Raw genomic sequence first — 15,947 nt, 5'->3', positions numbered from 1 at the left:
GACATGTGCGTACGTATAAACACCCCGACAGACCCGCAGAGCCAACACGGAGATGGGCATGGGCTGTTCCCCACGAGACACAGAGGCGCACACGAGGACCTCCCCCACCAAGCATGAAGACACCTGGACAACACACACAGATACACGCCTCCCACCATAGACAGACAGACATACACAAACAGCCACATGCGCGCGCGCGCGCGCGCACACACACACACACACACACACACATACACACACACGGGAATTCGGTGCACAGATGGGAAATTTAACTCAAGAGGTGCCCTTAGGCGATCACAGCCCTTCTGCTCCTGACACAACACGCTCCGGTCCAGCCTTCGGGTCCTGTTCAGTGTATTGACTTGCCGAGGGGCATCAGGGCTGCTGTGCCTATGGGTGCGTGTGCATTTGAGGGTGAGTGGTGTGTGTTGAGCAGTGGCTTCGGTCCTCTCCTCCCCCTCCCTCTCCCCAACAGGTGATTGGGAGGAAGGGAGGGCCCTCCCTCTTCCCCACCCATTCCCGAGCCCGAACAATGCCCTCCCCAGGCCCCGAAATAGCCCCTGAGCTTAGCCAATGTCCTTTTATGGCCCTGTCCCTATTGTGCACTGTGGGGGTGGGGGGGACTGGGGTCAGGAGGTGTCCGGACAGGATAAAGGCCAGGCCTGGGAGCCTCACCTACCCTGCTCTCTGCTTTCCATCTCTCCACATCCCTCTCTGTGCTTACAGCTCCCATGGCCCCCAAAAAGCCAGACCCCAAGAAGGACGACGCCAAAGCAGCCAAGGCGGCTCCCGCGCCACCGCCCGCACCTGCACCCGAGCCCGAGCGCCCCAAGGAAGTGGAGTTTGATGCCTCCAAAATCAAGGTGGGTGTGGGAGCTGGGTTTCAGCAGGAAGGACGGGGCAAGTCAGTGGATCCCAGAGTGGACCTACTCAGTGGCAGGCCAGACTCTAGAAAGTGAGCACTGAGCTGACCCTGGAAGCCTCCACGCAGAGGTCAGACAGGCCCTGGGGGCTTTCAGGCATCCGGAGGGCTGCAGCAGGAGGGATGGTTGTCAGACATCAGGCAGGACTCCCCCAGTGCCGCCGAAGGGCAAGTCTTTTGCTGGCTCTGGAAACTGTCTCTTGCCCTTCTCTCTGGACCTCACATCCTTGGGGAATCCCGGAGCTGCCTGGACCCAACCCCTGTGGCCAAGTGGAGATCTTCCTTGTCTAGCAGCGGGGTCTCACGTCCACGCCAAGTCCCCCAGGGTGGCCTGGGGGGAGAGGATGAGGAAGTGAGGCCCCTGCCCAGGCTGGGTCACACTCACCCCTACCAGAGTGGCCGAGCCCCAGACTTAGTCAAGCCTCAGCTTTTAGGTAGGGAAGTTGAGGCACAGGCTGAGTAGATCATGTAGGAAATTGGTCTTGGAGCCGTGACCAGTGGAACCAGAGATTCTTTCTCAGAGTCTAAACTTGGAGGGAGAGCCATGACTCCCACCTGTGGTATTTGCATAGTGGCACATCCCCCGTGTCCTGCCTGTCCCCTGTTCGTGGCTGGCCACCGGTCACTGCCACCCTGCCCTGTGGAGCTCCCCCAGCCCTACACAGCTCCTGCCTGTCCAGCCAGACCTGTGGCCTAACTGCACAGAACCGTCTCCCGTTCGTGAGCCCTTCCCGGGGCGCCTACCTTGTCCCTCAAGACCCGGGTTCAAATCCCAACATTGTTCCCTCCTGTTCACTGCTCTGGGGCTCGGTTTCCCCAGATGTGAAATGGGGTAATAAACCTTCCTTGCAGGCTACCAGGAACTGTTCACAGAAAGTGCTCTTTGGAGTTGGCTCCCTGACCCCAGCCACCCCCTGTGTCCAAACTCGTGTCCCACAGGCCCCCTGCTGAGGTCCGACCACTCCAGGCCCAAGGTGGCGTTGTCCAGTCTCCCCGGATCTGCGGCGGGCACAGACTCCCCTCCGAGAGGAGGGTGTAGGGAGCCCCTCGGGCCGGCCAGTGAAGGGCAGGAGGCTTTGCCAGGAGGCCAGGCAGCCTAATGTCAGCAGGCTTCCTGGTGCCGAGAGAGCTCGCAGGGGGCCGGGAGCAACAACTTGTTCTTCCCAGCACTGGGTGGGGACAAGCACGACAAGGTGGCAGGGTTCCTCTGCGCTGATGTGTGCCGTGGAGGTGGAGGTCGGTGGGGCTCCCAGGGAGCAGCAGTGGAAGAGGTGCCAGTCACGCCCCCTCCCCCAAGCTCCTTTCCCTCCTGCGACCTTGACCTTGGGGCGAGTGACTGCCGTGATAAAAATAGACCTGGTATCGGGTGAGGAGGGGGAAACCAGGTCCCAGGAGGCCTCCTGACCTCAGGTGGCTCTGATGTGGCCTCAGCAAACACTCACCCACACCCCCCTGGCCCCATGCTCTGCTTCGGTGGGGGTGGCCTCGGGCTTATGGAAGGGGTGTGTAAGACCCCATTGTAGAGCGGGGCCATGTGAGTGACAGTGCCTAGCCTTGAGGGCCCTGTGCGGGACAGGCGCGTGTAAACACTTGCAGATGCACACACGTGTGTGAATATACACACGTGCCTCTCTCTCACACACACGCGTGCATTCCTGTGGATATGCTCTCACGCTGACAGAAACGATCTGGCCTGTACCTTCCCCCTTCCCCCTCCTGTCACCCTCCACGAGGAGATGAGGCCTCCCGTCTCTCTCCTGTGGATGGTCCTGCCCGTTAGGCCCCCAGGCCTGCCGGGGGTGGGGGCAAAGCCAGTCTGATCAAATCTTGTGGCTTCAGACACCTCTGTCCAGGACCAGGGGTGACAGGTAAGGCCTAGGCTGAGCTGGGGACTCAGGGCACCGGGCCAGCCTTCTCACCTCTTCCCCAGATGCGGCCCCCCGCCCCCTCTCCCCACCGCCATCAGGGTCTGAGCACATGCAGACTGAAGGCCCTCGTTCTAACAGGTCAGGAGGGGGAAGGAGGCAGGAAGGTGCCAGGGTCGATGGCAGGAGGTTGTGGGTGCTGGAACGGGGACAAGTCGGGTGGCCAAGAGGCTGAGGCCTGGGTTGTGCCCCTGGAAGTGCCTGGGAGGAGGCCTGGTCCCACCCTCTGAGCCAGGCACTCAGAATCTTTGGGGTCTCCTTTCAGATCGAGTTTACACCGGAGCAGATTGAAGGTGAGTGAGGGTCTTGAGCCCGAGGGCGGCAGGGTGGGGCCCAGGGTCCCCAGCCTGAGAGTCCTGCCAGCGCAGCGTGAGTGGGGTGGGCTGACTCTGGGCGTGTCCCCGGTTCACGCCCTCTCCTGGCAGAATTCAAGGAAGCCTTCATGCTGTTCGACCGCACACCCAAGTGTGAGATGAAGATCACATATGGGCAGTGCGGGGATGTCCTGCGGGCGCTGGGCCAGAACCCTACGCAGGCCGAGGTGCTCCGCGTCCTGGGGAGACCGAAGCAAGAAGGTTGGTATGCGTGAGTGCCAGGCCCCGGGGAGGCCGCTGGGGGGGGGGGCGCCGTCTGTGGTGGGACAACGTGGGACCCTCCCTGCTCTGAGCTCTCCTGACATCTTCCCATTGTCTGGATGAGGACACTGAGCTGGTCTCAGGCGATGCCGACGGGGCAACAAGCAGTGAGTTTGCTGGGCCATCTGGCCCCACGCTTATTCGCCAGATAGGAAACTGACAGTGCAAATGAGCTGCCGCGGCTGGTGTGAGGGCGGGCGGGGGGGGGGGGGCACCCAGCCTTGGCCACCCTCTGCTCCGTGGCCCTTCCTTGTCTCCTCCACATCTCTCTGGGGCTCCGGGCCCCAGATTCCCTCACCGTTTTTGCCAGAGAGGTTTGCCTACTTTGCCCCGAGGAAGAGTGAGACTTAAGCCCTCTCCCCAGGTTCAAAAGTCCCAGGGACGGTCTCTGATTGGCCCCACTGCTCCTGGCCAATCACAGGTTGTGGGGAGGGTGGGGTCTATTAGAAAATGACACTATCTAGGAGGGTTTCCCCAAAGGAGAGCAGAGGCTCTAGACAGAGCACTGCAGCCAACCGTCCTTGTGGACAGCAAAGGATTATGTAAACAATGCATTTCTCCGTTGACTGTGAAGTGCCTCGTGATGGTGAAGTGCTTTGTAAATGGCTAACGGGTGTAGAGAGTGCTTTGGGACCGTGTGAGGGCCACAGCCCTTCACCATAAGGCACAGCGGAAGGGTGTGCCCATCCCGCCCCTCAGAGCGTGGGACCAAGGACCATCTCTCCACAGAGCTTAACACCAAGATGATGGACTTTGACACCTTCCTGCCCATGCTCCAGCACATTTCCAAGAACAAGGACACAGGCACCTATGAGGACTTTGTGGAGGGGCTGCGGGTCTTCGACAAAGAGGGCAATGGCACTGTCATGGGTGCCGAGCTCCGCCACGTGCTGGCCACTCTAGGTGAGGGCCGCGTCCTCCTCACCCCCACTCCTCCCTCACGGGGCATCCTGGGAGAAACCACTCGTCACCAGGCGAGCCTGTGTCTCATGTCTGAAATGGAGAGAGTGACAGTCAAGAAGCCTCTATGGCAGGCGACAGCAATGTGGGGAATTTAGAGACTTAGGTAGGGAGGAAGAGAAGGTGTTGGTGCAGCTCACAGAACCCCAGGGGGCTGAGGACAGCTCTGGGGACAGGGTAGGGCAGTGTGGCGTATCCAGCAGGATCAACTCAGTCCCGGTGTTCGTTGTCTTGAGGTCACATCCCAGGGACACGGCAAGTAAGTGGCCCAGTAGGTTAGGCGCCTGCCTCTTGGACTTCCAGACCCCCATCATCTGGCTGGCAGGGGCACCCCCTTCTCAAAGAAGCTTTTTTGTACAGCAAATGTTTATTGAGCACCTACTATGTCTGCTCAAAGCAGCTTTTCCCCGTACCAAACGTTGACTGAACTCCTACTGCGTGCTTAGCCCTGTGCTGGTCTCTGGGTTGTGTGTGTGGCTGGGGGTAGGAGGTCGCCCCCCACCGCAGTGAGGGAACCCACACAGCACACAAAACCCAGAGGCAGGAGCGTGGCAGACTTGTCTGGAGAACAGAGATGTTGTCTCTTGGTCTCCTCCACCATCACCCCTCAAGGCCCTCAGCTTCACCCCACGGGTCCTTCCTCGAGCCTCAAAAGGCCGCCCTGGGGAACTGCTTCTGGGGACATGGTGGGGCTGGCCTCCTCATGATGGGAGGACCCCCAGCAGCCCGTCGAAAAAAGAGGACAGTGCGTGCTGGTGACTTGAACGCCAAGCTGGCTTTTTAAAGACAGAGCCCAGGCTTGGAGGGGGTACCAGGCCTGCACCCCAGGTTCCACCGTTTTTGACTTGTCACTGATTCCCCTGGACTCAGAAATGGGGTGATGGCCGAGGCCTTGTGAGCCGGGATGGCCGTGCCAAAGTGAGGTGTGGGAGCACTAGGGAGGCAGACCCACCACCCAGAGGGGCTCAGGGGGTCCCCGCACCATTCGCACCTTCCGGGGGTGCTGACTCAGCCTCCCGCCCCGCCAGGTGAGAGGCTGACGGAAGATGAGGTGGAGAAATTGATGGCGGGGCAGGAAGACTCCAATGGCTGCATCAACTACGAAGGTGCTGCTCAGCAGGCCAGGAGCCGGTGGGGGGTCAGGGGTGGGGACTGGGACCCTAGGCTCCCGCCCTTGGCTGCCCAGTGCTTGAGCCCTGCCACTCACTCTCCCTTTCCTTCCAGCATTCGTGAAGCACATCATGGCCAGCTGAGCCTCCCATCGCAGGTGAGACCCCCCACTTCTTTCCAAACCAGCTGCGGCCTCTGCTGAGAGCAGAGATGGCCTCACGCGCTGTCATCCGGATCCCTTATTGCCACCTCCCCATCCCCACCAACTCCAGTTCTCAGTTGGCATCCTGCTGCCTCGCTCCGCCCTGTCCTCTGTAACCAGTGACCGCCTTTGCTCTCAGGGAGCCCAGGGAGGCCATGCTGGGGACCGCTCATCCCCCACTCTCAGCGCTGACACCAGTGGCCTGGAGTTGTGGGGAGCAAGGGAGGGCATCGAGGCTCCTACACCAGCTCCCTCCGCACCGCCCTGCAGATCTCCGTGTGCCTGTCATCTCCCTCTATGAGCTGTGCCTCCCTGTCTTCACCCCAGGGGCCTCATGAATAAACGGCTTCTGTCCTTCCTTTCTTCCTCATTCATTCCTTTCTTCCTTCCCTCTCTCCCTCCTTCCTTCTTTCCCCTCTGTGGCCCTTTCGTTGACTTCTGTAATATGTATGAGCCCCACATGGTTAGCCCTGGACAAAATGAGGGGAGTCATGCCGAGATCCTGCCTCCTTTCTCCCCTTCAAACTATCCTGTCCGGTGTGCCCAAATCCCCTGCGCCTGCGTCCAGGGGCACAGGTGGGAGTAGCGCTGAGCTGGAAGAGGCCCGGGTGCCCCCCCCCCTTGCTCTTGTCCTCTCCTCCTCCCCCTCTCCCCTCTGGAGGTGGGAGCTGTGCTGTAGCCCCCAACACAGGGATGCCACTAGGGTGTCTGAACTGTCTCCTCCCACCACCAGTAATCGGGGACTCACGGGGCATGGGCCCAGGGCTGCCCGTGTCGCAGGTGGGGAAATTGAGGCCCAGAGCAGTCACTCTGAGTCACATTGGGAATGAATGGCAGGGCAGGAGCTAACTTTGTTTCCAGGCTATCAGAATGGAAGGGGCCTTAGACCCCTGCCTGACTCAGATGGGGAAACTGAGGCACTCTGCCTGTGTTGTGGCTGTAGGCCAGAGGAAGAGGCCTTACTGGGGCAGTATCCGGGGTCCCTGGTGGGTTCCCCAGCCCTGGGCTTCTCAGCAGCAGATAAGTGTACAGTCTCTGAAATGACAGGGGGAGGTACATACACGACCTGCAAACCCCGTCCCGTTGCCCACACCTTGCTTGGGGCCAGGGCTCCTCCCCTCCCCTTGGAGTTCAGTGGGGAGTGTGAGGGGAGACTTCCTGGAGGAGGTGATCCACATGGTTTTGATCGGGAGGAAAAGCAATGCCCTGCAGAGAGGCTGGGGGCCCTAGAGACCGGGGGTGTGGGGGAGATCAGGGGCTCAGAGTGAGGAGTGGCCCACACAGGGTAGGAAACTGCCCACAGGCCAGGAGGACCCAGGAGGTCAGGGCAGCTCCATCAGGGTGCATTTGCATGGCCTCCTGTGCATGTGAGTGCGTCAGCATGTGAGGTGAGCCTGTGGCTGTGTGAGTCGCTGCGTGAGGGTGTGGTGTGGTGGGTGGGGGTCCTGTCTGCAAGTGCGCTCGGGTTGTCGGTGTAAGCGCGTGTGGGGAGTGCGCCCGCAGCGCGTGTGAGACAGTATGTATGAGGGGGTGAGTGTGCGGGAGCCCCACTCATCTTCCTTTCATTTTCTCAGAGTTTATTGAGCACCGACTGTTTGCCAGGCTCTCGCCTAGGCCCCGGGAACACCGTCGTGGAGAAAGTGTCAAAACCTCTGCCCCGTGGAGCTCACAAAGTCACCAACCATAAAGTGTGTCAACACGTGATAAAGGCTGAGGAGGGACCCAAAGTGGGGAAGAGGCTTTGCGGTGCGTGTGTGTGTGTGTGTGTGTGTGTGCGTGCACGTGCGTGCCCATGTGTAAGAGCTAGGAGGGGGTTGACATGTTAAATAATGAGGCCGGTGATGATCGGAGAAGGTAATAGTTGGACAACGACTTAAAAAAAGAGGAGATAATACCCAGAACATATAAAGGATCTCTACAACTCAAGAGTAAAATAATTAATAACCTGCCTCAACGATGGGCAAGACTTGGGGCGCCTGGGTGGCTCAGTCGGTTGAGCGTCTGACTCTTGATTTCGGCTCAGGTCGTGATCCCAGCGTCTTGGGATGGGGCCCCAAAGGTTCTCTCTCTCCCTCTGCCTTTCTTTCCCGCACAGGCACTCTTTCTCTCTAAAATTAAAAAAACAAAACAAAACAGGGCAAGACTTGAACAGACATTCCTCCAAAGAAGGTCTACAAATGTCCAATTAGCATGTGAACGGATGTTCAACATCCCTAATTAGGGAAATGCAAATCCAGACCACTATGGGATACCACTTCGCGCCCATTAGGATGACGATTACCCACGAAACAACAATCGTTGGCCAGAATGTGGAGAGACTGGGACCCGTGGGTGCTGTCGGTGGGAATGTAAAATGCAGCGGCTGTGGAAAACGCCACGGAGGGTCATCGCAAAATTAAACACACGTTGCCATATGATTCCAGCAATTCCATTTCTTTTTTTTTTTTTTTTAAAGCTTTTTTTTTTTTTATTTTTTTTTTAATTTTTTTTATTTTTTGGGGACAGAGAGAGACAGAGCATGAACGGGGGAGGGGCAGAGAGAGAGGGAGACACAGAACCGGAAACAGGCTCCAGGCTCCGAGCCATCAGCCCAGAGCCCGACGCGGGGCTCGAACTCACGGACCGCGAGATCGTGACCTGGTTGAAGTCGGACGCTTAACCGACTGCGCCACCCAGGCGCCCCCCAGCAATTCCATTTCTAAGTACATGCCCGAAAGGATTGAGAGCAGGGACAAAGAGATACTCGCACATCAACGTTCATAGAGCCATTATTCACCATAGCCCCAAGGTGGAAACAGCCAAGCGCCCACGGACAGATGAATGGTGTATACACACAATGGACAGTTATTCGGCCCCGAAAAAGGAAGGACATTCTGGCACGCGTTACAACATGGATGAAATTTGAGGATGTTCTGCTGAGTGAAACAGGACAAATGGTGGCTGAGGACCCTCACAGAAAAGCAGGGCCTCCCGCTGGTTACTGTCCAGACTGCAGGTATGGACAAATGCTGTGTGATGCCACTTGAATGAGGTACCTTGAGTCCTCAAATTCATAGAGACAGAAAGTAGAATGCGGTTGCAGGGGGAGAGGAGAATGGGAAGAAAGGAGAGATGGAATGTCTCAGCTGAGACAGGGGCCCGAATGCAAGTGGTCTCCCTGGGAGGTGACCCCAGGGAGCATGGGAGAGCAGCTGGAAGGAAAGGAAGTCTCTGTGGGGCGCATGGGAGCAGAGAGCGCTGCGGACAGTGGGGGCTCAGCCCCACTGGGGGCCTCCAGAAGATGGCTGGCTGTCCTACTGAGGGGATAAGGGAATCAGGCTATCCAGCTACTCCTGTCCTCGCTGGTTGAGGCAGGGCCTCCTAGGCAGGCTGGAACATTCGCGTGGGGCACGTCGGCATTTGCCCCGGGCAGCATCGAGGGAAGACATTCCCGCAGAGGGCACAAGGACTCTGAGCGGGAGCAGGCGGTGCCATGGGGGAGGTGGTGGGACCCGAGTCAGAGAGGTGACAGAGGGCCTGTGGCCACGGGATGGGCTTTGGTGGGTGCTCCGGGGAGATTTTTATCAGCATCACTCTGGCTGCCGCGTGGAGAATAGCCTGGGGGACACTAGCAGAAACAGAGTGATAAGGGAGGAGGGTCCAGGAGAGGAAAACAGATGAGAGGCAGCAGCTTGGCCCGGTGGAGATGAGAGGCAGTCAGACTGCAGGTCACTTCGAAACCAGTCTCAACAACATCTTGGGCAGATTTCGAGGCTTTCCGGTTCCTTTCCTTGTGTCAACGCAGTCCACCCCAGCCCCAGATCCTGTCTGGGGCGGCAGGAGAGGGACTGGGGCCTGCTCTTTTATGGCGGGGAGTCTGGCTGGCTGGTGGGGAGGCGTGCGGTGGCCTCTGTTAGTGGGGGTGTCTCCCAAGTACGTGTGACCTTGCTGGACTCTGGCTAGCCTCCCAGGACAAATGGTGGCTGAGGACCCTCACAGAAAAGCAGGGCCTCCCGCTGGTTACAATCAGGGCAGGGAGCCACGTGACTGACCGATACCCTTCTGGGCAGCCCCCACTTCCTGCCTGCCCCAGCCACCTCATTCCCGGACGCCAAGCCGGGGAACTGCTGAGCTCTCTTTCAGAAGTCTCCAGGGGCCGCATGGGACTGGGACATCCCAGCTTTTTCTTTCTGGGGATGCTCACCCTGGGCCGGAGTCCTGCAGGCAGGGATCACACCTGTCATCTCCAGGCAAGAAGCGACCCTGCCTCCAAGTTCACGTCTCTTCTGGATCCCAGGGGATACGTTGCTCTCTCAAGAATGCCTGCCCCTTCCAGAATGGTCCTGCGGGGCTCCCAGCCTTCCTTAGTTCCTGGGAGCTACCACCCCACTCGGCTTGGTCTGGCAGTGGAAGGGAGCATCCCACGCGTTCCCCTAAGACACTCTGCAGCCCGAACCCACTGGTCTTCCTGTGTGGATGAGGGGGCAGGCTGGAGGTGGCTGGCGGGGTACAGCAGGGGCTGTTGTGTCTGATAAGCTCTGGCTGGGGAGGTTTGGTCCCACTCGTTGGGACTCCCCTCGGAATATGTCTCTATCCTAGTCATGGTCATGTTGCCCCTCTGGGCCTTTTTTGCCTCTTGTATATGGCTGTGCTGACCACGTGTGGGCTCCGGCCACCAGCTGTAGGTACAAGCGTCGCAGTGGGTGGGTGGAGGGTTCCAGGGGAGCCACTCAGCTGCAGGGGTGAGAGTTTTCCTCACTCAGCATCCCCTCTCCCCCCCGCCTCGGCTGGGTGGAATGTGTATCTCTGTGTGTCCCCGTGTGTTTGTGCATGCGTGTGCCCACAAGCGGGCCTGTGTGTTTGTGTCTGAGTGTGTCTGTGAGTGCATGAGTTGCCCGTGTGCATACCTGTATATGTGTGTGCTGCTTGTCTGTGCATATGGGCACGTGTGTTTGCATGCATGTTAAAGTGCGTATGTGCTAGGGGGCTCTGCTGAGTCAGTGCTGGGCCGGGGGGACAGCACTGCCAGCCGGGTTGTGGCCTTCCCACCGTTGCATAAACACTGTCCCAGCTGTCCCCTCAAGCAGGGTGGTCTAGCCTGTGGCCCTGTGGCCGGTGGCAAGGGATGGGAGGGGACAAAGGGTTTGCCCCCTTATTGGCCTGGTTTCTTCCATGTCTCAAGTGCCTGGTCACGTGCCCTGTAAGGTGGGGTCTGATCTGGGGTCTCTCTATGGCTCACTTACCCCATCTGGTCTGAGGCCTGATCTCTGAGGTTGTTCTTTAAAAAAATTTTTTTAATGTTTATTTATTATTTTGAAAGAGAGAGAGAGACAGCGTGTGAGCAGGGGAGGAGCAGAGAGAGGGGGAGACACAGAATCCGAAGGAACTCTGAGCTGTCAGCACAGAGCCCAATGCAGGGCTTGAACCCACAGACAGTGAGATCATGACCTGAGCTGAAGTCGGATGCTTAACTGAGTCACCCAGGTGCCCCCTCTGAGGTCTTTCTAAGGTGGCAGGAATATTCCCCTCTGGTTTCGGTCCTGGTCCAGGCTGATCCAGAGAGTCAGTGGGGCAGCCAGGGAAAACCGGGGGCCAGGGGCAGAGTTCAGCCTCAGGACCCTAGAACCAACTGTCCCTCCTCTGCTCTGACGTCCCTGCATGGCTGCTTCCGGCTCTTGGTAGCCTGCTACGCCCTGCGTCCTCTCTCCAAACACCATCCTCAGGGATCGTGAGGTCACCATGGGGCATGGGTCAGATAGCACTAAGTGAGGGGCTGAGAAGGCCAGAATCTCAGGCCGAGGTAGAATGAAGTCAGGCAGGGTCTTGAAGACATCAAATATTACGAGAAGGAAAATCTCACGAGAAGGAAAGAAATCAGGCTGCAGGTATGAGAAAGGGGACGCTAGGGCTCAAAGCACTCAGCGGCAGAGGGGCCGACAGAAAGCTGATGAAGACGTTAAGAGAAATCAGAGGCGGAGTAAAAGGGTCCAAGCCACAGAGTGTATGAAATCAGAGGCAGGGTGGGGGGGGATGCGGGGGAGATAGGAGGAGAGGCCAAAGAAATCAGGCGGTGGCGGGTGTGACAGGCAGCCCTCATTGCTGTGAAAGTATGTGCTTGGGGACACCAGGCTGGAGGCTCTGCTGTCCGTCCCGAAGCTGTGGGTGGTGGGGAGTGCTGAGGGGAGGGGGCGCAGAGGAGCCTGTGGGTGCCGGCCTAGCCACACCACAGGACTGCCGGCCCCGGTCGCCTCAGAGAACAGCAGGAAAACCCCAGACCTTGAACCCGGTGACCCCTGCACAGAAGTGGCTCCCTGGGGTTCTCCCAGGTCCCTTCCACCCAGCCCCAGGCCCGCCCTCACCCAAGTTTGGGGGCTATTTGTTCCCGCTTTCCCAAAGCCGCACAATCCTGGTTTGCCCAAACACTGACAGAGCACAGCTGGAATGTGGGGAGTGTGTGAGTGTGTGTACATGAGGCTCCCTGGGGCCGACCGCCCAACATGCCCCCTCCGGTCTCAGCAGCCAGGGCCCAGGGCCCCTCCGACAGGGGAGGGCCTAGAAGGTCAGGGCTGGGAGGGGGCCCCTGCCAGCCCCCTCTTCCCCTGCCTAGCAGAGGACGCCTGGGATTCCACAGTTTTCTTCCAATCTGTGTTCCCTTCTCTGGCCTATAGGTCTGGGTACCTCACCCACCTATCCGGGGAGATCTTGGTGGGAATGAGCATGCCAGAGCCTTTCTAGAGGATTGGGGGTGGAATGTCGGAAGACTCTGGAACTCCAGAGAAGGGAAGACAGTGGCCCTTGGGAAGTCTTAGGTCTTGGCCAACTTTCTGATTTTTATACTTTGGTCCAGCTGAATATGATGAGCTCCCCTTTTCCCCCACCAGTCCCATACCCTGGGTCTGGAGGCCTCGATCTTCCCTCCCCTCAGCATCTCTTCTACCTCACCTCATTCGTCTTCTGGTCTTTTCCCCTCCCTTCCTTCCATGGTGAGCCTAGAAGCCACTTAAGGTGCTCCAGAATGACAGCCCCAGCTCTGGAGCTAACTGGGAGAGGTAGTGAGCACCTTGCCCCCAGGGGTGTGCAAGCACAGGGAAACCCATTCTAGTCAGGAAGGCTGCCAAAGGGGTTCTTGTGCTGGTAGAGTTTGGAAGCATTGGGGTGTCCCCAAGCCCCAGGGCCCAGCTTGTGACAATATCCAAGAACGTTTTCATGAGAAAAAAGTAAGGCCCACGTTGGTGGCCCATGGCCTTTCCATGAAGCTCAATTTATCCATCTTTAAGGCCTGCTTATCTTTCTTCCAAGATCTCATGTGGCCTCCTTTTTTTTTTTTTTTTGTCTTGAGAATATCCTTTTGTTTACAAAACAATGCTGATGGTAGCTGGTGGCTGTTGTTTTCATGTCTTTAGTTGGCAAAATAAGACCTTACAAGTCAATTTTTAGGTTTTGAGAAAATCTCACAGAGAAAATCTGCGATCAACATCTCCCCCAACCCCTGGAAAGAAACCCTTGAATGAGGCCTAGCCTTTCTAGGTCTAAGGCTCATTGTAATCCATCCATCCATCCATCTATCCATCCATCCATCCATTCATTCATTCACTCATTCATTCATCCACCTGTCCTGTCATCATCAGATGCCTATGCTCCCTCTGTGATGGCTAACAGAGGCCTGGCCCTGCCAGTTGGAACGGAGCAGGGAGTGGAGACTTGGCAGGGGCAATGCAGATGAGCCCTTAAGACAAAAGGGCACTGACGGGGCCGGGGCTGGGGGAGGGGGCACACAGGGTTGGCGGGGGGAAGACGCTTCCATTCCCTTCATTGCAGACTCTGGGACCCTGTGATTCGGAGTGTCCCCAAACCTTTGGATGCCTATACCTGTTCCCACCTGCAGCTGGGAGTGGGAAGCCAGTGGCCACAGCCCCTTGTCTCTAGCTGCAGCACAGGGGCGGGATGGTGGCTGCAGAGACAGGACGGCACATGTTCAATAGTTTCTAACTCGGGGAAGAGAAACAGTGCTCAGGGCTGAGGGACAGATGAGGGGGGAGGCTGAGCACATCCCAGGAGCTTCAGGGGTTCCCTCTGCACGGCCTGATCTGAGTAAAGGGGCCCAGGGCTGGGAGCCCCCAGGAGGGACACACACCCAGATCCACAGCTCCAGGTTAAGCCAGCTCCGGACTAACTAGTAGCTTCTCCGTCTCTCAGGAGCTCAGGCTCTGTGCAGTCCATGCCCCAGAGGGTGCCTTCCTTGTAGTAAGGGGGTCCTTGGGGTAGGTCTGAAGAGTAGAGCTGGGGGTGTGGGCAGGCCCTGGGCCCCTAGGCTTGGGTGGAAGGCGCAAACCCTCCAGGGCCACACCACAGAGTGACTCTGACCCTCTGAAGAATCTGAGGATCCGGTCATCAAGCCCCACACGTAGGGTGGACATGCCTGGCTCTCGGGTCAGCAGCGGCGAGACGGTATCAGGGGTGGCCTCCAGGGGCGCCTGGGGGGCTCAGTCGGTTGAGCGTCCGACTTTGGCTCAGGTCATGATCCCGCGGTTTGTGGGTTTGAGCCCCGCATCGGGCTCTCTGTCATCATTGAGGAGCCTGCTTCAGATCCCCTGTCTCCTTCTCTCCGTGCTCTCTCTCTCTCTCAAAAATAAATAAACATTAAAACAGAAAAAAGAGTGGCTTCCACACTCAGTCCTCAGCACCCCCAGGGTTGCCTGCCCCGCCTAGGCTCCTGCCTCAGTTTCCCCTGAGGTCACAGTCCCTCTTTTAGGTGGAGGCCCTGAAGCCTGCAGGCTTGGGGACCAGGGCCTGGGTCAGACCCAATTTAACTCATCAGGACACAACCATCACCTGCTTGTGCTCCCAGCTCTCCCCCAGGCGCCAGGACACTGTGGTGAGGTGACAAGGAAAATGCCTTTGCCAGGTCCTGCTCTGGTCTTGGCCCCGCTCCCAAGTGTCCTGTCCTTATAGCTCGGCCTATGCTTCCAGACCCGTCTTGCCATCCCGGAGCGAGTGAGGAGGGACCTCTAATTCCATTCATCTGGAATGGGTGCCTTCCCTGCCGGCCTTGGGTTCCGACCTCAAAGTTGGGCAGGAAGGGGCCTCAGACACCTGGGCCAACCTCTTTTCTTCCAGGGCGAGTCTGATGAGCTGCTGTGTGCTTGAACACCCCCAGCAACAGGAAACTCACCCCCTGTTGAGGCGTCTCTGCTGAGTGGGCAGCTTCCTGATGTGGGACAACAGTTTGTCCATGGCCTCCCTAGTTCTCCAAAACTGCGTCCTTAGAACTGTTGCTCCCCGGCCTGGCCTCTAGGTGACTCTCTAGGCTGACCCCAGCCCTGCCATCCTCTGGGCTGATCCCTTGATCCAGGATGGGCCTTGCCCTCTGTAAGGTTGCTGACCCAGCCAGAGCTCGGTTTGTTAATGCCCTGAGCAGGGCGGGGCCCCTGAGGGCTGTTCTAGCACCTGCTCCAGGCAGGAGACGCCAGGGCCGGCTCTGCATTGTAGAGGGGGCCTCTGAGGTCACCAGTGTGGAAGGTAGCCCAGAGAGGGTGAATAGAGACAGGGAAGACAGTGTTACAAGAGGGTGACAGGGCAGCGGGGATCCAAGCTTGGGGGGAGGTAAGTTCAGGTGCAGACTGTGGGGGGAGGTCCCTGCAGGTTGTCCTGGAGCTCTAGCTCCGAGCCTCAGTCTCTCTCCTGTGCTGGGCTGGAGGTGTGGAAGTCTCTGCCGTTCTGAACCCTGGAGAGGCCCCTTCTGGACTCTGAGCTTCGGGCTGGGGGCGGTGGGGGGCGGCGGGAGGCAACAGCTGCTTTGAAATGTGGAGAATAATAAAGCGAGGAATGTCTGAGCTCAGGGGAAAAAAATAACCCCCACCCGCTGGGCCTCCCACCCTGCCTGGCGTAATGAATTAAGTACAGGGAGGCACGTTTCATGTGGGGGCGCAGGCTGGGGGAGGCTAGAGGGCCCCTAATGAGAAACAGGGTCCTGGTGGGGCCCCCGGGATCTGGAGCCAGGGGCCACCTGACCCGAGCCTTGGCGGTGGGTGCCCTTATTCCCCAAAACCTTCCTCTCAATCTCCCTTTGTCTGCATGTGAGAGGGGGTGGGGGCACTGTCCCATCCCGGTGCTGACCTCTGACCCTGGGCTGCACTCCAGTATTGGCTCTAAAAGTCAGAAAAGGGAGAAAGTGTAGCTGACTTGGAGGGACCATCTCTTTCTTCATTCTCACT

At 58.4% G+C, this 15,947-nt stretch overlaps 1 protein-coding gene across 2 annotated transcripts; it reads left to right on the top strand.

The window, feature by feature from the left end:
- Positions 1–656: 656 nt before the first annotated feature.
- MYL3 (myosin light chain 3) lies at positions 657–6,113 on the top strand. Of its 2 annotated transcripts, none has more exons than XM_049640342.1 (7): positions 657–863; positions 3,113–3,140; positions 3,273–3,422; positions 4,212–4,385; positions 5,471–5,548; positions 5,667–5,709; positions 5,825–6,113. In XM_049640342.1, the coding sequence occupies exons 1-6, from the start codon at positions 732–734 to the stop codon at positions 5,693–5,695; spliced, it is 591 nt and encodes a 196-aa protein (XP_049496299.1). In that variant the 5' UTR covers positions 657–731; the 3' UTR covers positions 5,696–5,709; positions 5,825–6,113. The 2 variants fall into 2 exon arrangements, with proteins under 2 accessions (XP_049496299.1, XP_049496298.1); XM_049640341.1 differs by having other exon boundaries at positions 658–863; positions 5,894–6,113.
- Positions 6,114–15,947: the final 9,834 nt, after the last annotated feature.

This window comes from Panthera uncia, chromosome A2 (assembly GCF_023721935.1).
Source record: "Panthera uncia isolate 11264 chromosome A2, Puncia_PCG_1.0, whole genome shotgun sequence".
NCBI lineage: Eukaryota > Metazoa > Chordata > Mammalia > Carnivora > Felidae > Panthera > Panthera uncia.
This window is presented reverse-complemented; position numbering and strand designations above follow the sequence as displayed.